Below are 21722 nucleotides of genomic sequence, written 5' to 3' on the forward strand. Positions count from 1 at the left end.
ATGAGATGCTCCCTGTGGATGCGGTGCTCCCTGTGGACGAGGTGCTCCCTGTGGATGCGGTGCTCCCTGTGGATGCGATGCTCCCTGTGGATGCGGTGCTCCCTGTGGACGAGGTGCTCCCTGTGGATGCGATGCTCCCTGTGGATGCGGTGCTCCCTGTGGATGCGGTGCTCCCTGTGGATGCGATGCTCCCTGTGGATGCGGTGCTCCCTGTGGATGCGGTGCTCCCTGTGGATGCGGTGCTCCCTGTGGATGCGGTGCTCCCTGTGGATGCGATGCTCCCTGTGGATGCGGTGCTCCCTGTGGATGCGATGCTCCCTGTGGATGCGGTGCTCCCTGTGGATGCGGTGCTCCCTGTGGATGCGATGCTCCCTGTGGGTGAGCTGCTCCCTGTGGATGTGGTGCTCCCTGTGGACGAGGTGCTCCCTGTGGACGAGGTGCTCCCTGTGTACACAGTGCTCCCTGTGTATACAGTGCTCCCTGAGGGTGAGCTGCTCCCTGTGAACGGGTGCTCCCTGTGGACGCAGTGCTCCTAGTGGACAAGATGCTCCCTGTGGATGCGGTGCTCCCTGTGGACGAGGTGCTCCCTGTGCGTGAGATGCTCCTGGCCGACCCCACAGTGACCCCAGGAGTTTCATGCAGAACAACCTGCACCTGGGACTGACTGGACTCTCCTCCAGCAGCTTCAGGGACACCACTTATCGGGGTCAGAGGTCAGGGGAGTTCCCTGGTCCTGAGGGATTGGGGTACTGCGGTGGGGGGTGAGGGGGGCGCAGGAGTGTCTGCACTGATGAGGAAGTGTCAGGGCCGTCCCAGCAAGAGGAAACTTGGGGCAGCTTGAGATCACTTGGCACCCAGGTCCACCCAGCTCCAGAGCTGCTGCTGCTGCTGCTGCCCCTACCCGCCGCCCCCCTCTACCCCCCCCCCCCCCCCCCCCCAGTTTACAGGCTGCTAGCGATGATCTTAGTGGCACGTCATCAGCAAGATAAATCATGTCAGGTCACAGTGCATCACAGGCCTCATTTGCCAAAACGCTGTGCAATTCTGATGCTGGCGCTCATCAAGTCCGGGCTGCTATAAAAGGCCCAAGAGTAATGGGCTGTATGCCTCTGCTTTCATTTCCTAAAACTCCTTCTTTGTTTCTCGGTCATGGACTTGTGTACACAGGCTTGTTTGCAAGTAATCCAGCGCTGGGAGTGTACTTAATTACTTTAAGCAGGGCTTATTGGTCCTGTTAACTAAAACTCCCTAATCTATGAGGCCAAGTATTCCAAAGCTGCCTTGGAGGTAGGATTAAGACGACAAAAAAAAAAAAAAGAACTATTACAGATACAATTGGGGGCTTGTTTTCCTAAAGCTGCTGTGATTCCACTAGAAGAATTTCTCCATTCCATCTGACACTCACTCTATGTCTGGCTTGTAGTAGGTGCTCAATAAATATCTATGGGCTGAGCAAGCAGGCTCCCTCCAGTATTCATATACTATGTAGCGTCCATTCACTATTCACTAACTCTCTGTAGAGGCTGGGTGTGGTGCTGTACAGCTATAATCCTAGCTACTCTGGAGCTCAAGGCAAGGAGGATGGACATTAAAGGCCAGCTTTGACAAAGTTAACTTGAGGCACTATCTGAGAAACAAACTAAAAGCAAAAACACGTGTGCAGGGGTAGAGGAGGGAGGGGATAATGGCAAGTATGCCCTGAGTTCAATCCAATGATGATGATGATGATGTAACCAAGCGTAGATGCAAATGCCTGTAATTCCAGCTGCTTGGGAAGTGGGGGTCAAGAAGATCATGATGACAAGACCCCATCTCAACCAATAAAACAGCGGGTGTGGTAGTGCAGACCTGCCATCGCACCTATGTGGGAAGAGCAAACGGGAGGATTACAGTCCAGTCCAGGCTTCAACACAAGCCCTTACTTGAAAACGAACATAAGGAAAAAAGGCGGGGGCAAGGTTCAAGTCGTAGAGGACCTGCTTAGTGAGCGCCAAAGCCCTGAGTTCAAACCAGGATGAGAGACACAGAGACAGAGACACAAAAACAGAGAATTTGTGGGATGGAAGAGCAGGCAGACCTACAGCCTAGGTGCAGCTATAATCTAATCTAATACTTAATCGTTGGTCGTAGCTGCACCCTGTGCAGCCTCTGCCGCTGCTTGTGAGCGAGATGGCCGAATGGACCCAGAGCTACACAGCGCCCCTATAACAACCCCATCTCTCCTTCCAGGTGGCACCTGTACCATGGCCGGCTATGCCCGCCTCAAGAATGTCCTTCTGGCTCTCCAGAGCCGCCGGCAGCCTCTCGGCGAAAGGGACAGCAGACGGGACCCTGGCACCCAGAAGCGCCTCCTGGTGGAGTCCCTGTTCAAGGATTTGGATGCTGACGGCAACAGCCACATCATCAGCTCGGAACTGGCACAGGTAGGTGCCCCCAGCTTCTTCCCCCGACCGACCATGCTGAGCCAGTGCTGTCCACCAAGCTCGAGGCCCTCCTGGCCAGGCAGCGAGGCCTCCCGCTGGGGCTTGGATAAGGCCTCGTGGCCTTCACTGCACCTCAGAAAATGAGGAAGGTGGGGGGAGCCAAAGGGGAAAACAGTGGTTGATTTCCAGCAAACACCCATGAAACTCTCATCTCTAACCCAGGGGTCCCCGGGTCCTCTGTCCTTGTTCCTTGGTACCCAAATATCCACCACCCAACCCTCTCCACCTTCTGCAGTCTGTCTGATGGTGGAAACCCCTGTATCCACTTCCCCCAAGGGAAGGGGGGGAAGGGAAGGGAAGGGAGAATAGAAAGAAGGGAGGGAGGGAGGGAGGGAGAGAAGGAAGGAAGGAGGAAGGAACCATAGCAGGGGCTCAGGGACCTCACCAGATCAAGGCCAAGTGGCCAGAACTGGGCATGCGCAGAGCATTGCGTCCGGCTAGGCACTAAGCTAGGCCCTTTGCCTTGTGGGATGCACACGTCAGAACCCACAGAGTGAGATTCAAGGGCGCCTCCTCCAGCATTTCCAAGCTGATGGGCCTCTCCAGACCCTCCCTCAGTGGGGGTGGGCAAGGACCCTCGGGGGATCACAGCTGCTCTGGACAAATCCAGGTCTTGTTCATTACGGCGCTCAGCAGGAAGACCAAGCCCCTTCCCGTCCCAACCCCACTGGCATGGGGGAAAGCTGGCACCCACCTGCCCTGGGCAGAGGCAGACAGCTTGAGATCACTTGGCACCCAGGCCCACCCAGCTCCAGAGCTGCTGCTGCTGCTGCGTAAACAAGAACCTTTTTCGAGCCCATTGCTCTAAACCCAGCAGCCCGCAGGGGCCCCAGGTACCCGAAGCCATTAGCAAGCATAGTAATTGGACTACGATTTCCTCTTTAAACTTTAATATGTTTAACGTCCATTTCATAAATCTCCCCAGCAGAGCCAGATCTCGGGCCTTTCCCTGACAAAGCCATCAGAGGTGTGTGTGTGTGAAGGGGTGGGGCGGGGGAAAAACATCCGTCCAGTGAGCACTTAATCCATTTCCAATGCAGAAAGAGACAAAGGGAAATCTCCACCTTCCCAAGATCGATCTGGGATGTTAGGCTCGAATCTGGCTTATATCGAACACTGACTTGCTGGGCAAAGGATCTCTCTCTCTCTCTCTTTTTAAACATTATCACATTAAATTGCCTTTAATATAGCAAGCCAAGCTAAGAACATTAAACAAATAGAAAAAGCCTCCAGCTCTCCAATTCTTCTCTTCTGAGCCTTCCTCCCGACCTTCCTCACCCACACCTCTCTGGTCCCTGTCACCCTGCTATTTTCTGCACATAAGAGCAGACCAGGTGGCCCCAAAAGATCCTTCTCAGCTAAGATTATCTAAGGTCCATCAGACCAGACAAGGAAAAGACAGACTAAGCCCTAATCTCCATACTCTCCCAACCGGCTGTCTGACCTTGGAGAAGTCACTCTCCCTCTCGGAGCCTCAGTGTCCTCATCTATAAAATGAGTTGCAAACGTAATATTCTATGTGCCTGAGTGAAAATGGAACCAGGTAACTGGAGGGGGTGGGGGAAGTGGGGAGAGGTGGGAGGAACACGGGTCAAGATGCAGTGTACTTACACACTGGTGTCTCACGCCTATAATCCTAGCTCCTCCAGAAGCTGAGATCTGAGGATTGTGGTTCGAATCCAGCCTGGGCAGAAAAACCCATGAGGCTCTTATCTCCAATTAACAACCAAAAAAACCAGACATGGAGGTGTGTCTCGAGGAGTAGAGTTGTCAGCCTTGAGTGTAAAAGTTAAGGGAAAGCACTCTGGTTCAAGCCCCAGTACAGATACACACACACACACACACACACACACACACTGTACTATACTCATAAACTGACATGTTGGATTGCAACCCTTGTACACAACAACCTAAAGATAATTGGAGAACAAAAGAAGTAAAAGGAAGAAACGGATCAGACAAGAGAGAACCAAAGAGCTGCACTGAAATCCTTGCTTAGCCTTGAACCATTTTTTTTCCCCCTTCTGGAAGCATCGATGGCCTCACTCACAGCTCTGGCCTTGTCCCTCCTCACCCACAGCACCTGCTGACAGAGCAGGACCTGGACGGGGACCTGCTGGGGTGCTCGCCGGGGGACCTCCTCCGATTCGACGACTACAACCGTGACGGCTCCCTGACGCTGCGCGAGTTCTACACAGCCTTCCGTAAGTCAGGCGCGAGGGGTGGGGGGGGCCGAGGGGCTGACGTGCCCACGCCACAGTGGTGGTAGGGCGGGAGCGAGCTTCAGTGCTCTCTGCCAAGTGGGTTTTTCCTTAGAGATGAAAAGCAGCTGAGTTTGATTCTGTGTCAGCCTCAGCATTCACAAAAGGGCAAAAGAGGCCAGGCATCGGCTCACGCCTGTCATCCTAGCTCCTCAGGAGGCTGAGATCTGAGGATCGCAGTCCAATGCGAGCCCGGGCAGGAAAGTCCTGAGACTCTGATCTCCAATAAACCACTCAGAAAACTGGAAGTGGCGCTGTGGCTCAAGTGGTAGAGCGCTCGCCCTGGGCTGAAGAGCTGAGGGACAGCGCCCAGGCCCAGAGTTCAAGCCCCACAATTGACACCAAAAAAAAGGCAAAGGAGAATGGATGCGTTTGGGATCGTTTCTTTGCTAATGGAGGACCGTGACCAGCATGGACTTGTGTGGGAAAGTCTGTGACCGTACATGGAAGGGTCAAGTTTTAGGGCCATTCCCCTTGGGGAGCTCTGCTTGGGACACAGCAGTAGAGGCCGGAGTCTCGGCTAGGCAGAGGCCAGGAGCAGCCTCCATGGACAACAGCAAAACTGGGTCCAAGCCGAGGAGGAGAGGTAGGTGATCCTCAGAGAAGGGTTGTTCTGGTGAGAATGGTTCCCATTAAATACCATTCCCGCAGGGGATGTCTCCAGCGCGGGTGATGACCTTGGCCCAAGGTGATTTGCTATCAGACGTTCTGAATGACAGGGCTTCTAAAGGATGTGAAGTGCAGGAGCCAGTTCCTGAAGCATGCCACAGATGCCCGGATATCTGGGTGTCCCCAGTGAAGGAGGGACAGGGAGGGGGACAAACCAGACTGGCCAAGAGGCGCAGTCCCTCTGAGGGTTATGCAAGCTCCCCTGGCATTCCCTGGATACGGCCTACAAGCTCGCAGCTCGGGCCCTGGCCTTGGAGAGCTGGTGCAAATCCCCCAGAGACCCTGAATACCTGAGCCACAAAATTTTGTTCTAGAGCCTTCCTCTTTAGTCCTGACCTGGAGTTTCATCTTAGCAGGGGGCTGTTTCTGCTTGATACTGTTTTGTACACTTTGAACATGGCTTTTTTTGAAGTGTTGTTCCAATATGCCACTTCCTACAGGAAGTGCCCATGAGTGTAAATAGTGAGGGGGGGGACTTCCGGTTCTCAGCATCCTTAGTACCAAGGGCCAAAGTCCAACACTGATGGCCTCTGGTCCTCGGCCTCCTCCCTGCTTACCAGCAAAACACATCTGCCAAAACTAGCTCATCCTCAGGTGTGAATGACCCAGCAGGCTTATCTTGCCATGGGGAGTACTTGCTTTGTGAAACCAAGGAACTTGTTCCCAGAAATGAATCTCCAGGTTTTCAGATGTGCAGAAGTAAACCAGCAATGCTCTAGACCCAGCTCAGGAGTTGTGATGGTTCACGTGTCAGGCAGCAACCAAAACTTGAACGTCAGCTTCAAATTGGTCCTGGTGGGAATGTATCTACACTGCAGAAATTAATGCCAGACCAATGATACCCAAAATTTGTGTGGGATCCTCTCCAGAGAAAAACCAGGTGTTCCAGAATGACCTGCATATCCCTAGATAGACCCTTACTCCTGTCCTCAGAGCCCACCTCCTGCGTTATTTCCCCATCTACTGTCCCACACTGAGATCCTGGGTGATAATGACCGCAGATATAATAGATAAGAATAAGGCAGGGTGAGCTAGGCATCAGCAACTCAGACCTGTAATCCTAGCTACACAGGGGGCTGAGATCTGAGGGTAGTGGTTCGAAGGTAGCCCAAGCTGAGAAGTCCATGAGACTCTTACCTCCAATGACCCAGCAAAAGGCCCAACGTGGAGGTAAGGCTCAAGTGATAGAGCGCCAGCCCTGAGCACAAAAACTAAACAAAAAAAAAAAGAGGGAGAGAGACAGGGTGACTGGGGTAGATTCAGTGAGAGAAGTCTTCTCGGTCAACACACTTCCGAGGCGAGTTCTAGCACCTGCCCAGAAGGGTGGCTGAGCTCCAGCTCCCCGGCCAACGCAGCAAGGAAGGAAATGATGAGTGTATATTAGCAATCAGAGGCCCCAGGCCAGACTTCAGGGATTTAGAAGAGTCACCAGATACACAAAGGCATCATCATGAAGCCTGGGTACCATCCTTGTTCCTGGTACTGGAGTAACCTCTGTTTCATGGACTGGATTCCTGAGACTGGATCTAGACCAGCCAATCAGGCTTTCCACATACACAGGAGGTACCCTGGGAAAGGGGGCGGGGTCTCAGACAGGGTAACCCAGTGTCTCGCTCCCTTCATTCCTGGATTACTCTTTGAAAAGCTTTATAATCATCATTTTTAAAAACAGATTCGATTCTGCTGTCGCCTTGGACATGTGTTGAACCAGGAAGCTAAACCATTCATCTCAGCCCAACCCAAATAATAGATATGCAATAAAATGTAAACTCGCAGCCATTAAAGAAGCCACAGAACCCGTTAACCCGACTATAAAAGGCCTGACACACGGCCACCACCGGAACAGGCAGGGATCAATGGCTTCTCAAAGTCACAGGAACTCTAAACTGAATTGCCGTCGCCGTAGGCATAAATTTACGGTTCAGTGAGTTTTAAATGGATAATTGAAATGAGACATAGACGTACAAACTTATTACCCAGCAATCAATGAGCGCTAAAGAAATCCCACTCAAACCCAGAATAATCATATCTCAGAACATCTCAGCAACAACAGTTTGGATTTGGGTTTTAACAACTAGAGCTGACAGGCCGGCGGAGGCTGGCTGGAATTGTATTTGCTCGTGTCTTTGCAGGATGCTGGTGTGTAAGGCAGTAGGGGTATCTGTGGGGTGGCTGAGGCCTTTGTTGTTGTTGTTGTTTGTTTATCTCTAATTATCAATCCTATATTTTTAGTATATATTACTTGTACAAACGGGGGTTTTATATACTATTTCCTACACGCATATAATGGCCTTTGATGAAATTCACCCCTTCCATGATTCTTTCATATTCTCCCTCCCTTTTTCAGTTATTTTAACAAGTTTCATTATGTATATGTAAATGAATACTTCGATCATATTTCCCTTCCCCCCTCCAATTGGATCTCACTCTCTAACACCTCCTGATTTTGCATTCATGTCATAAATCTTTTTTTTTTTTTAGGTCTAGAGTCCACTTATGAAAGATAACATGCAACATTTGTCTTGGTCAGACTTATTTCACTTAACCATGATTTCTGGTTGCATCCATCCATTCTCCTGCAAACAGCAAAATTTCACTCTTCTTCATTGTCATTGTGTGTATATACCACAGTGTACTTACCCATTCAACAGTTGATTTATACCCAGGCTGATTCTATTATATTAGTTTGGCTATCAGGAATAATTTCTGTTCCTCACAGACTCCCTGTTGAATAATGGTGGTTTGGGAGTGTTTTCCTATAGAACTGGCTTTCGTGTGTGTGTGTGTGTGTGTGTGTGTGTGTGTGTGTGTGTGTGTGTGTGTGTGTGTGTGTGTGTGTACTGGGACTTGAACTCGGGGCCTGGGCATTGCCCCTGAGCTTTTCCTCACAAGGCAAGCACAGTACCACTTGAGCCACAACTCCACTTCTGCCAAGAGTCTCATGGAGTTGTCTACCCGGGCTGGCTTTGAACTCGCTCCTCAGACCTCAGCCTGCGGAGTAGCTAGGATTACAGGCATGCACCTCCAGTGCCGGCCCACATTTGTGTATTTTTGAGTTTGGAGTGGGCCTGTCTGAGCCACTTTGTAGCCTGCAGCTAGATGAGAATGAGACCAGGGGTCTCTCTTCCTGACTGCCAGGTGGCATTCCAGGCACCTGTTCTGCGTTCATTGACAGAAATGAAAGATGAGGATGTCCTCCTTCGCCTCTTCCATCTATCAAGGGAACATTTTCCTCAAGTTGCTTTTGGCTTGCCCCTATCAAAGGCAGGGCTAGGAACTTAAAGAACTAGTGTCCTACATGCATGCCCTGCCCTCTCTCCCTACCTCTCCTATAAGAAATGCAGCTGCCTGCCCGGGCTGTGGTAGAAACCCAGGCTCCAGGGCCATTGGTAAGCAAGATGCATCCAGCCCTGCCTGTCCATCATGGCCAATTAATCTAAAAGTCACTGTCTACAGAGCTGCTCAGTTATGCATGGTTTTTTTGGGGGGGGTGTTGCATTTTGCTCAGAATGTTCAGGTTGGGGTCATGGAGGGAAAACATGTTGCTTCAGTGAGGACTTTTTCTCCTCTCTCCCTCTCTCTTTGAATTCGTTATGAGTTTCCTCTGCTGTTTAGAGAGATGACTTGCCCTTTTAATTAATCCTGCGAGGGCACGGCTGGAGAACGTGCGGCCAGGGCAGGAAGAGCTTGGGCCGGCAGCGCGGTGTTGGGTAAAGGGCTTCTGGTAGTAATCAACTAGATCGCCCGGGACTGCGGGGCACTGACCAGGTGGAGTGGAGACACTGGAGGACTCAGCCAAGCAATCACCCGACTTCTGCAGCCAGGGGACCTCTTGAGTCAGATGGAAGGGTCCCCTGGTGAACTGGTTTGTCGTCATTGTTGTTTTGTCAGTCTTGGAGCTTGAACTAAGGGCCCCTGGGTGCTGTCCCTGAGCTTTTTCATTCCAGGCTAGCACTCTACCATTTTGCGCCCCAGCACCACTTCCAGTTTTCTGATGGTTCATTGGAGCTTAGAGTCTTGCAATCTTTCCTGCCCAGGCTGGCTATGAACCTCAATCCTCAGAACTCAGCCTCCTAAGTAGCTAGGATTACAGGTGTGAGCCACCAGCTCTGAAGATTTGACTCTAAAGGCTCCTTTGTGGGGTCCCAGCGATTTCCAGCCATTGTCTGGTGCCAAATCTTCCAGCACTTTCCATTTTTAAAGACCCCAGCAGCTGGAAGCTGTCAGTGGCCTCGGTGCAGAGCAGTTGAACAGTGGAAAATGAACTCATTACAGGTTGTTATCGAAAATCTATTATATACAAAGTGTAAAGAAAACTCATTAAAAATCTGGTGCTTTGGTGATACTTGTTTTAGACCCGCCACTTGGGGGGAGAGAGGCAGGCGTGAGGTAGCTGGGTGCACTGTCCATCCCAAATCCTGGATTGCTAAAGCAAACTCAGGGTCCTGGGTCACCCAGCCCAAGCAAAACACACCAGCACAGAGAAATCTTGCTTCTATAAGATTTATAAGAGAAATCATGCTTTTATAAGAACTTCGATGTTTGCCACGCACCCGTGACACACACCTGTAATCCCAGCTACTCAGGAGATCTGAGGAGCTGAGACCTGAGGATCACGGTTCAAAGCCAGCCCGGGCAGGAAAGTCCATGAGACTCTTATGTCCAATAAACCACCAAAAATCCAGAAGTGGTGCTGTGGCTCAAGCGGTACAGCACTGGCCTTGAGGTGGACAGCGCCCAGGCCCAGAATTCAAGCCCCATGACAAAGAAAGGTGGGGGGAGGAGGCAGGTGGGATATGCCTGACATTCTGCACTCACACTTCCCAAACCCACAGGCCTCCTCAGAGACAGCCTCCACTGCGGCCTCTATCTGTCTCTCTCCCTCCCTCTCTCTCACTCTCCCCCTCTCTTCCTCTCCCCCCTCTCTTTCTCCCTCCTCCCTCTCTCCTTTTCCCTCTCTCTCCCTCCCTCGCTCTCCCCCTCTCCCTCCCTCTCTCTCCCTCTCCCCCTCTCTTCCTCTTTCTCCTTCCCTCTCCCCCTCCTTCTCTCTCTCCCTCTCCTCCTCTCTCCCCTCTCTCTCCCTCTCCTCTCTCTCTCCCTCTCCCCCCTCTCCCTCTCCCCCCTTCTCCCCCCTCTCTCCCCCTGCCTCCCTCTCCCTTCCCCCCCTCTCTGTCTTCCCCCCACCCAACCATCAGGTTCTGAAGATGAGCAGTCAGGGAGCAGCAAGTCTGAGCGCGGTCTCTAATCTGGCCAGAGCAAAGAAGTGCAAAACTAATAGCTTAGGAATCTGTGTCTCCGGACCTTACCCAGAACCCTTCAGGGGCCTTCATTCCTCCACAATGTGGGAGAGAAGAAAGCGTGGGCTGGGCATAGCAAACCTGCCTGGGGGTAGTCCCCTGTTACTGCCAGGAGCTCTGCCCTGTGTGGCACGGGCGTGGCGGGGTGTCTTCAGGTCTGTGTCACCTGCACGCCAGAATTACTGTCGGGCTAAGCATGCGATGGGTGGGCTGTCAACCCCATGGGGGAGCTTGGAGCCATGACAGCCAGGACAGTTGTCCCTTAAGGGGCCTTGTGTGCACTGGCCCCTGGCGACCAGGTGGAAGTTGGGGCTTTGAAACAAAAGATCCCTATCTCTACCTTTTGTGTGGCTCCACCGGCCGGAGGCTAAAGCCAGAGCTGCACGCTGCCCAGTGTACTGGGCGTGGGGGGGGGGGGGGGGCTCCTTGCCCAGGGCACGTGGCCTGTCCATCCACTGGCAGAGGGGTGGTGTGAGGAAGGTGAGCAGTTAGAAGAGGCACTCAGCAGTGGCACCATCTTGAAAGGAGCAGCGGCAGCCCCAGGCTTCAATGCCCACAGGGCACCTGGCTTTTACATCCTGTCCATTTGGCCTGGATTCTGCCCTACCCCTGAGCACAGGTCCCCACCTCCTCTCTCTTTCAGCCAATGGTGGGCACTTTCCAGACAGGGGAGGGTACTGCTGCGGGCAGAGGAGCCCTTGGCAGAGGCCTAATTGGAGAGTCTTTCCAGCATGCTCCCCAATCCGGGATGCTTGCCTTGCATTCTCCAAGTTCACAGTGGAGGTGTGGGCTGAGCGGGGGGCCCTGATCCCCCACATACCCTCCCCCCAACTCAGCTCTTCATCTTCAGAGGTTGGCTGGCAGCTCTGGAATATTCATGGCCAGCCTCTTCCCACTTCTGGCTGGCCACTGCCTGGGAAGTTGGAATGAAGATTGGAGGAGGGTGTGCATGCTATTGGGCCTGCGGCTGATTAATTTGCTCAAGGCCGCAGTGTCTTGGAAGGGGATGAGGAAACTCAGGGTTAAATGGCCCTGGAAGGAGGCACCAGGGTTGTCTGCCCTGCTTGAGCCTCGGTGCTCCAAACCACCTCCCTTTGAAGTCAGGAGAGCGTATTGATTTTTGCCAGGAGGGAAGGGCACAGACCGAACCCTGAGCCTCCAACCCCTGCCTCCCCGACCTCAGGCCCTCTCTGTAAAGTAGCCCTCGCCAGGCCCCTGGGCAGATGAAATATTCACAGGCCCCAGAGTCTGAGCAGCCCCACTTTAAATGAGCAGAGAGGGACCAGCCCAACCACTTCTACCCCTCCATCTTAAAGTTTCAGCGTCTCCCAAGGCTTAGGCCCCTGCCGGCTTCCAAGGATGCACATGCACACAGGACGCCAGCAAAATGTCTCCGTGCCTGCCCAGGTGCAAGCCGTGGTCTTCACCAGAAGGGGGCAGTGTGGTCCTCGCGAGGACTCTGCCCAGCCCCCAGGGGCCCTTCCCCAGGGTCCGTTCCTATTCTCCAGGGGCAAGGGGCTCTGATGGCAGGGGCAGCAGACACTCACTCAGGGTGAGTGTCCCTTGGGCCTCTGAAGAAGACAGTGAACTGAGTGATCTGAGGCGCCCCCAGCAGGTGCCCATATTGAAGCACTCTGAGTCCTAGCCCCCGCCACAGGAAAAACTCTGCACTGGGCTCTGGGAAGAGTCGTAACAAACACCACAGGCCATCCTGGCCCCGTCGTCCTCCTGTCTGCAAATGGCTTACTGGGGAAACAGATGAGGGCCCACGCTGGGATTGCCCACCAGGATGGAGGTCTGCTATGTGGGCAGGACTGGCGGGGGAGGGTGTAAGGGGAGGGAGGAGGCGAGGTACAACCCAGGGTCAGAGCAGTGCGTTGTGGGCCCCAACCCAGGGGCCTGGCTTCAAAGTCCTTACCCACCAAGCTACACTGCCAGTCGCTAGACAGCCTGGGTGGCCACAGCTGTTCCGCCTGTGGTATCTAAGCCTGGCAGGTGTGAGTGGCTGATCGTGTAGGTCCCAGTAGGAGAAAGACCAGAAATGCAGAACCAATGGCCCCACTGCTGCCCACCGGCTCCCCCAACGTTCTGCGCACAGAGCGGGCCTGGAGTTTTAACACCACATTTCTAAAGCCTGCCTCTGCCCCCACGGAATCTGTAAAGGATGAGAACGGGGCTTCGGGGCTGAATCTCCCAGACAAAAGCCAGAGCTAGTTTCGCAAGTACTTCCTGAGGCTTCATATGCCCAGTTCTAGCCATCAGCGGGCAGAGTGGACAGGGCCGGGGGAGAGGGGGTCCAGGCAGGTACACCAGGGGTCACACGCAGGAAGCTGTGGCCAGCGGCTGGGCTGTGACATTTGTTACTACTCTTGACATGGGTTAAGTGTTAGCTATTTTGACAGTAGCTCATTTAGGGGCAATGATGCTTCCCAACAGGAGGCCGTGTGTACCCCAAGTTTAGCGAGATGGGGAGACTCATTGAGAGGTGGGGAGCTCTTGTCACCCACCTGGGACACAGCACACTGGGGATTTAGAACCAGTCCTAGAGGCTCCTGAGGCCCCCCGCCCCCTATCTGTCTGTCTGAAGTGGCCACACATGGCCATCGTGAGGTCCTGGCACCCAGGGGCTCCCACGTTCAATCTCCTGCCCAATTTATTGGTGAAAACCACATCATCTTCTCTCCTTAGTCAAGATACTGATTCTTCCTCCATCTTTTGGGGTACTGTAAGACTCAATACCCGTTAGCGGGGGTGTGTGGTTGGTTGGTTGGTTAGTTGATGTTTTTGGTTGTTTGTTTTTTTTTTTTTTTTTTTTTCAAATTCTTTATTGTGATTAAGTGGTTACATAATGTCCCAAATTTCACAGTATTGTGAGATAGTGAAGCTTAGTTAAAGTCACAAACACATTCTAACGTTCCTGGAGCAAATTGTCTATCATGATCTGTAACATTTATGAGTTCTATGAGCTTTGCCATACAGTTATCTCTTCCACATTGGGTGATATGTACATTTTCTTTTGTTCTGCATAGCATCAGCGGTTCCCTCTTTCCCGCTTGTTCCCTCCCTCCCATCGCTGCCATTGAGTTGCTTAGTTCATTTTGATCAATGTCCAGTGCAGCTGATGGGTCCCGCTGTTGTATGTTTTTTCCCTGATTCCCTCTAGTTCTGTGTCCTCCTCCTAGTTTCCCTCTGGTGTGCACATATATACCACATATGTGATCAGCAGCATGGGGTTATTTGGTAGTGATTCGACCAGATGAGTGAAAGTCCTTTGTTTCTTAAGTCTTGTTAATTTTGTCGTATCACCTTACATTTTGGATTTAACATCCACTTATCAGGGAGACCATGTGCCATTTGTCTCTTTGCTCTTGGCATACCTTGCTCAACATGATTTCTTCTAGCTCCATCCATTTCCCTGCAAATGCCATTATTTCTTTTCTATTCCATTGGTCTTTGGGTCTGTTTTTGTGCCAGTACCGTGCTGTCTTTGTTATTATGGCTCTATAGTAGAGTTTGAAGTCCGGCATTGAGATCCCTCCCATGTTGTCTTTTTTGCCTAGAATTGTTTTGGCTATTCTAGGTCTTTTGTTGTTCTATATGAATTTTTGGACTGTTTTCTGTATTTCAGAATTGTACACCATTGGGATTTTAATAGGAATTGCATTGAATTTGTATATTAATTTTGGCAGTATTGCAATTTTCACTATATTAAGTCTGCCTATCCAAAAGCATGGAAGGTCTTTCCATTTCCTAGTGTCTTCTGTGATTTCTTTAAGTTTTTATAGTTTTTGTTAAATAGTTATTTTACATCTTTGGTTAGGTTAATTCCTGAATATTTTATTTTTGTGTGTGTGGAGGTTATTGTGAATGGGGTTGCTTCCTTTATTTCCCTCTCTGCTTGTACATTGTCAGTGTACAGGAAGGTGACTGATTTTTGTAGGTTGATTTTGTATCCTACTACTTTGCCAAAGTGATTTATAATTTTAAGAGTTTGGGGATGGAGTTTTGAGGATTATGAAGGTATAGTATCATGTCATCTGCAAAAAGCAATAGTTTAACTTCTTCTTTCCCTATGTGGACCCCTTTAATGTCTTTTTCTTGCCTTATTGTTCTGGCTAAGGGTTCTAGGACTATATTGAAGAAGAGTGGAGACAGTGGGCATCCTTGCCTTGTTCCTGATTTTAGGAGAATTGGTTGTAGTTTTTCCCCATTAAGTATAATATTGGCTATTGGTCATATATGGCTTTTATTGTTTTAAGGAATGTTCCTTCTATTCCTCTTTTCTCCAGAGCTTTTAACATGAATGAATGTTGTATTTTATCAAAAGCCTTTTCTGCATCTGTGGAGATAATCATGTGATTCTTGACCTTGGCTCTGTTGATGTGTTGGATTACATGTTTGGGGTTTCTTTAAACCATACTAGAGTTTGAACTCAGGGCTTGACTCATACTAGGCAGCTGCTCTACCCGTTGGGACACACCTCCAGCTCTTTTTTGTGTTAGTTACTTTTCTAATAGAGTTTAGACTTCTTTGCACAGGGATGATCTACCTTCGCAAGCTCTAACCTCCGAGGTGTGTCCGTGTCAAGCCATCCCAAGCCTGCCCGGGGCTCCCACTGTTTTTGCCCCCCAAAATAGGTCCTTGCTGCTCACACAAATACTTCCTAAGAGGTGCTGCTCTACCAGGTTCCAAAGATCTGGGAATAAAGCCCCTTGTCCTCTTGGTACTTCCTCCACAGGGAGGGGACCCAGATAACTCACAGACACCCACACAGCCAAGGATTGCTTTGGCAGGGAAGCCAGGGAAGGTGGGCAGTGGGCAGAGAAATTTAAATCTAGTAGTTGAGAAAACAGGGCCCTCTGAGGCTGGAGTGGAGAGCTGGGGGCGCTAACTCTGCCATCGCCAGGCAAGACCTTCCCTAGCCATGCTGGAAGGCTAGGTCTGCTGTATGGAGGTGTGTGGGAAGGAAAGAATAGCGTCCTTGGTCCTGGGCCCTCTGAAAGCCAGCTTAGGTCTCTGAAGCTTCAAGTTGGGGAGTGATACAATCTGACTTATACCGTGTGTGTGTGTGTGTGTGTGTGTGTGTGTGTGTGTGTGTGCGCGTGTGAGTGTGCCAGTCCTGGAGCTAGAACTCAGAGTCTAGGCTCTGTCCCTGAGCATTTGTGCACAAGGTTAGCACTCTACCTCTTGACCCACAGATCCATTTTCTCTCCTTTTTTGTGGGGGGAGGTGTTTTTAATTGGAGACAAGGGTCTCATGGACTTCCCTGGGCTTGCTTTGAATCACGATCTTCAGATCTCCCGCGTAGATCGGATTTTAGGCATGAGCTTCTGACTCTTAGCTTTATGTTTTAAGGAAACCTGTTACTTTTTTTTTTTTAAGAAAAATAATACAAGAAAATAATAAAAGCACAAATACAGAGGGCTGTTGCAATAATCCAGGAGACATATTGCAGCCAAGGCCAAAATGGAGGCATCATTGTGGTAAGAGGTGGTCAGATTATTGATAAATCTTGAAGTTGGTGCTGAGGAGACTTGCACGTGGTTAAGAGAGAGGGACTGAGCCCAGGAGTAGCCCAAGGCTCTGGGCAAGAGAACTGGAAATGCACAGAGTTTTCATGAACAGGACTGGAGAAGATTGTGCTTAGAGGAGGTTTGAAAAGGAGGATTGGGAGTTCATCTGGGGACACATCGAGTTTGCAGTGCCATCAGACACCTAGGTGACAATGTTGAATAAAAAGCTGTGTGTGCCCAGGGAGCAGCCAGGGCTGGGAATGAGAATTTGGAAGTTTTCGGCGTACTGACAGTGTTTAAAGCTATGATGCTGGATGAGATCACCGAATGACAGTATCAATGGAGACCATCCAAGACGGGCCTGAGCATCTGCAGTGGGAAGAGGTCGGAAGAGGAGGAGCCCACAAAAGAGAACATGAAACAATGCCAGAGGGCGGGGGGGGGGGGGGGGGGAGCAAAAGGCAGAGTCCCAGGAGCTAGGAGAAGAACGGACAGGAAGAGGTCAGCTGGGCCCGTCAGGGGATCTGTTAAGATGAGGACCAAAAATCAAATAGAGACAAGATTTAGCCACCTTAAAAGGCAGCTTCCATGGAGTGCATGGAGAGGGGTATAAATCTCTCACTGGATTGGGTTTAAGACAGCATAGAGAGCAAGGGAGTAGAAGAAGTGGATACAGAGAAGGCTTCAGGGTCCTGGGTCAAGGAATATGCGAAGAAAAGGCCCGAAACAAAGGATGCTGTGGAATCGAGAAGAAAGCACACCACATCTAAGCGCAAGGAGACCAGCTAATGAGGCATCGATGGCTCACACCTGTAATCCTAGCCACTCAAAGGAGGCTGAGGTCCGAAAATGGAGATTCAAGTCCTTCCCCGGGCAGGCAAATCCATGAGGCTCTTATCGCCAGTTAACCATCAAAAAAGCCATAAGTGGAGCTGTGGCTCAAGTAGTTCACGCGCCTTTAAGGAACAGCAGCTGAGTGCAAGCCCCAGTACCAATATACACACCTATGCATGCATGCACACACACACACACACACACACACAGAGGCTGGCTGTCCTTCCTGGGAAGGAATGGAAGTGGAGAAAGGCAGAACAGAAGCGGAAGCACAGCTGGGAAGGCCCCAGACCATCTGGCACGACCACTTCGCAGTTGGACAAGTCCAAGAAGAGCAGATGACGCTCGGTGGAGGGGCGCAGCCGCAAGAGCAGGGGCTGTCAGTGGAGAGGCTACACGCAGCCACCAAGGACCCCAGAATCTCAGACGCACACAGCGCAAGCTTCACTCTCCGTTCACGTACGAGTTTGATGCCCGTCTCCAGTTGGTGGCCCTCCATGACCCAGGACCCGAAGCACGTTCAGCTGTACGGTCTCAGATTCCTTCCCTGCACCTGCTGCACCCACAGATGGATGGAGGAGGTCAATAGGGCTTGAGCCGTGGCCACACTTAACTGTAGGGGCTGATGGGAAAAGGCCAGAAAGTTCTCTCACTCCCTGGCCTCCGCCGAGGGTCAGCCAAAGAGACAGGGTCAGGCCTAGAGACGATGAAGTGGCCGGAGGTGGCCCCAAGACCACTCTCCCCGATCCCCAACCTGGCCTCAGAGAGAAGTTGGGGGAGGAGGGGGGTGGGGGAAAGTCCCTATTTTAATTTTCTTCTCGGGACTCCACCTGACAAAGGAGAAATATCTCCCAACATTATTATCTCTCAGAAAATACTCTCTGGAACCATAAAAAGGAAAATACAGTGAAGCCAGGCCACCGAGGCTAGCCCCTAAATCAGGCGCTTCTAAATTATCGTGGTGGTGCTCTTTAATTCTCTGGATGAAAACATTAAAGATGACAGTGTCCCTTTAAATCAAACACCCTGGGAGTCGCTGTATGGAGTCCATGGGGCTTTTTTTTTCCCCCTCCCCCTGATGCAAGTGTGTGAGTGTGTGTGTGTGTGTGTGTGTGTGTGTGTGTGTGTGTGTGTGTGTGTGTGTGTGTCTTTTCACCTTGTAATAAAATATAAATCAGAACTTGTGGGGGCAGGCTCTCCCGAGCAAGCTGTGAACATGGCTTTTGCTGAAAATGAAGGTGTTTCGTTAATGGGCATCATCTCCTCTCGGAGAATGTGAGAGTCGCCAGTGATGAGTCTGCTACTTAAACATCACACGCTTTTTATTATTCTGATTTACCGGCTGGCCCCGGGGCTGGCGGTGACTGACTGTGATGAATCTGATGGCCTTTGGGAGCCAGGCTCCGGGGCTCAGTGTCTTTGGAGACAAGAACTGAAACCCCCAGAACCTGGCCTGGCCGTTCAGAGAGGCAGATCGCGGTGTTGTGGGGAATGGGTATACAACTGGGGGGCAGGGGGAATGGAAGCATAACTGGGGCTTAGAGGAGAGGCGTAGACCGTGGAGGGATCGCCTGGGAGGTTGGGGGAAGGTGCGTGCTCTCCTTCATCCATGCTCCCTTGGTAGACCCTTGCCCATCCAAACTTCAGAGGTCCAGTTTCCTGAACAATTCCCCCCCATCCTCCAAAGTGGCCCTTCAGCCATTACCGGTGACGTCACCCACTGACGTGACTACATCCCCACATCCCTCCTCAAGAGCCCATCTCTCCTCCTGTCTCAGGCGCGTGTCAGCCCCTCTCTGGCTGTAATCAGATCCAAGCAGGAGGCCCGAGGCCATGAGCCCGAGAGGGGAAGGCCCAGGACATGGCTAGGAGGCAGAGATGTGGGTGTAGGGTGGACCCCCTGGACTGGCTCTGCCACACCACCCAGCACGGGGTGTGGGGGGGGGGGTGTCAGAGATCTATGAGAGGTTCACTGGCCCTGAGGGCTCACCCATGTGCGGCCCCCCACACGCACACACCAGACTCTGCATGAAGAAGGAAGACAGACTCCCTTCCATGCAAAGAAACCAGGCCCACCTCCCCCACGACCCCACAGGGGCCCACGCTAAGGTTTGGGGTGCCGATCGATGGCAGCTCGAAGCACTCTGCTCACAGCCATCAGCAAACAATCTCCCCTTGGCCGGCCGCCCACCGCACGTGGAGATAGAACCACGTCTTCTTTATTTGGTCCTCGGCCTAGTCCAGAGCCGCGATACTCGATGATTAATCACCCAGCCGCCTTTGCGAGGGGCACGCAGGATGCCTGCGCCGCTCTCGAACAGATTGACTGCCGGAGGCTTGTTCCGAACCCTCATTCTTCATCTGGGCCCTGAGGGTGGAGGGGCAGAAGGCCATCAGCACACGCGTGTGTGCGTACACACACACACACATACACACACACACATTCAGACACCACCGCCCCTAGAATTTATTCCATCCATTTGAATACAAATGCAATTGAGACTTAATTTTTTTCCCCCTTTTTGTTTCTCACCACCCCGTTTCTTGTCAACTCCACTGACAGCCAAAGAACACTGAAACCACTATGCGCCCACAGCTGTGCCGGGTGGCGTAGCTCTACCCACCCACCCGTTACGGGGACGTGGCACCGTCAGGCCTCAGACAGTCCAGGAGTATGAGTAAGCTGGGAAAGGAAAGCTGTGGGAAGTTGAGAGGGCTTCCTGGAGGAAGTGGGTCCCAGGCTGGGTCTTGGACGGCCGAGGGTGCAAATTTGATTTGTGCAAATAGAAGGAAAGTCTCTTGCTTCCAGCGGGAGGGCCAAAGGAAAGCACCGGCATTGGGCTCAAGAGCGTAAGTTTAGCTTTGCTCTTACTGTTTTGTGTGTGTGCTGGCCCTGAAGCTTGAGCTCGGGGCCCAGGGACTGTCCCCTAGCTTTTCCGCTCAAGGCTGGCCCTCTACCACTTGAGCCACAGCTACTATTCTGACCTTTTTTTGCTGGTTAATTGGAGATGAGATTCTCATGGATTTTTTTCCTCCCACACTGGTTTCGAACCTCAATCCTCAGATCTCAGCCTCCTGAGTGTTAGTACACCAGGAGGACAGGGGCCACCGCTTCGGTAGGTAGAGAGAGAGAGCCAGTCTGTAAGGTACCAGAAAGTGTCCCTCCCCCCTACTCCTCCACCCCTGCCCCCAAGGCTCAGTCCCAGCAGGGCAGGCAGGCTGAGGGCCCCTGGGCCTTGCCCCCAGGAGTGGCTTACTTACTGTGGAGCCCTGACACCTAGACCGAGGGAGCTCTCTAAGCCACCCTATGGCTAGACTGGCTGTTCCGTCTCAGGAATTCGTCTTAAGAAAGCAGGGTCAGCAATCAGGCAGTGCATACAGTGGACAGGCAGGGCAGGGCCAGGAGGGGACAGGCCCAGGTCTCCCTAGCTGTGCCAAGTGGGTGCCTGGGGCCCCTGAGTCACCACAGGTGAGGCCCAGGGACAAAAGGGCCTCTGCAGCCTCGTCTAGAACCTGCAGGCTCCCAAGGCCCCGGCTTAGAAGGGTTCAGTCACTGTTGTTCTACCCAGGCAGTAGTAAGAGATAAGGCTGGGGCTCCGGTGTGGTAGCTCATACCTGTAATCCCAGCTAAAAGGGAGGCAGAGATAGGAGGCTTAAAGTCCTAGGCCAGCCTCGGGTAAAACACAGATCTTATCAGAACAATAAACTAAAAGCAAAAACGAAGGGGCTGGGAAGGTGGCTCAGTGGTAGAGCGCTTGCCTTGCATGCTCGAGGCCCTGGGTTCGATTCCACATAAGCAAAAAGAAAACCAGAAGTGGCACTGTGGCTCAAGTGGTAGAGTGCTAGCCTTGAGCTGAAGAGCTGAGGGACAGCGCCCAGGCCCAGAGTTCAGGCCCCACGACCAGACCCAAAAAAAAAAAAAAACAAAAAGCAAAAATGAAGAGCTGAGACTTGGCTCAAGTGGTAGAACACCGGCCAAGCAAAGCGCAAAGGTAGTTAACTGTTCGTTACCCAGCCACTGGTCTGTCGGCCAGGCCCCATGTGTTCTGTCCTCAAACAAGCGATCATTACTCTTCCATTTTACAGATGAGGTGATGGAGGCCAGAGAGCCAGTGGCTCACACCTGAAATCCTAGCTACTCAGGAGGATCACGGTTCAAAGCCAGCCTGGGCAGGAAAGCCCCGGAGACTCTTATCTCCAATTAACCACCAAAAATCCAAAGTGTCACTGTGGCTCAAAGTGGTAGAGCACTAGCCTTGAGCAAAAAGAGCTCAGGGACAGCGCCCAACCCCTGAGTTCCAGCTCCACAACTGTAAAAAAAAAAAAAACTTTTCTAGTTAGATTTTCCTTTTGTGGGCTTAAGACTGCTCCACACCAGCTCCGCATGGACAGGAATTAGAGTCTGAAGACCATCTTGAAGTGATTGATTTGTCTTTGGACACTTAGGGTCAAAAACAAACCGAAAACCCCAACCAAATGAAAATTGTTATATAGCACACAGGGCCAGCTCCAGACCTCCACCCACAGGAAGCCACCCTGGGTTTCCTTCCTGTGTTCCTCCCTTGCCTGGGATGTGTCTCGTGATGTGCTTTGATTTGTTTTGTTGTTGGTTTGTTTGTCTTAAGCTCTTTTGAACCACAGCCTGTGGGTGAGAAAGATTTTTTT

General features: G+C 51.8%; 1 protein-coding gene across 1 annotated transcript in view; it reads left to right on the forward strand.

Moving 5' to 3' along the window:
• Fstl4 (follistatin like 4) overlaps nt 1-21722 on the forward strand; it is a 313515-nt gene that overhangs the window by 230983 nt on the left and 60810 nt on the right. Inside the window, 2 exon segments of the mRNA XM_042689005.1 lie at nt 2230-2423; nt 4564-4687. Coding sequence (XP_042544939.1) covers nt 2230-2423; nt 4564-4687 — 318 coding nt within the window.

The sequence above is a fragment of the Dipodomys spectabilis genome, unplaced genomic scaffold (assembly GCF_019054845.1).
Source record: "Dipodomys spectabilis isolate Male_0828 unplaced genomic scaffold, ASM1905484v1 ptg000119l, whole genome shotgun sequence".
Taxonomy (NCBI): Eukaryota; Metazoa; Chordata; class Mammalia; order Rodentia; family Heteromyidae; genus Dipodomys; species Dipodomys spectabilis.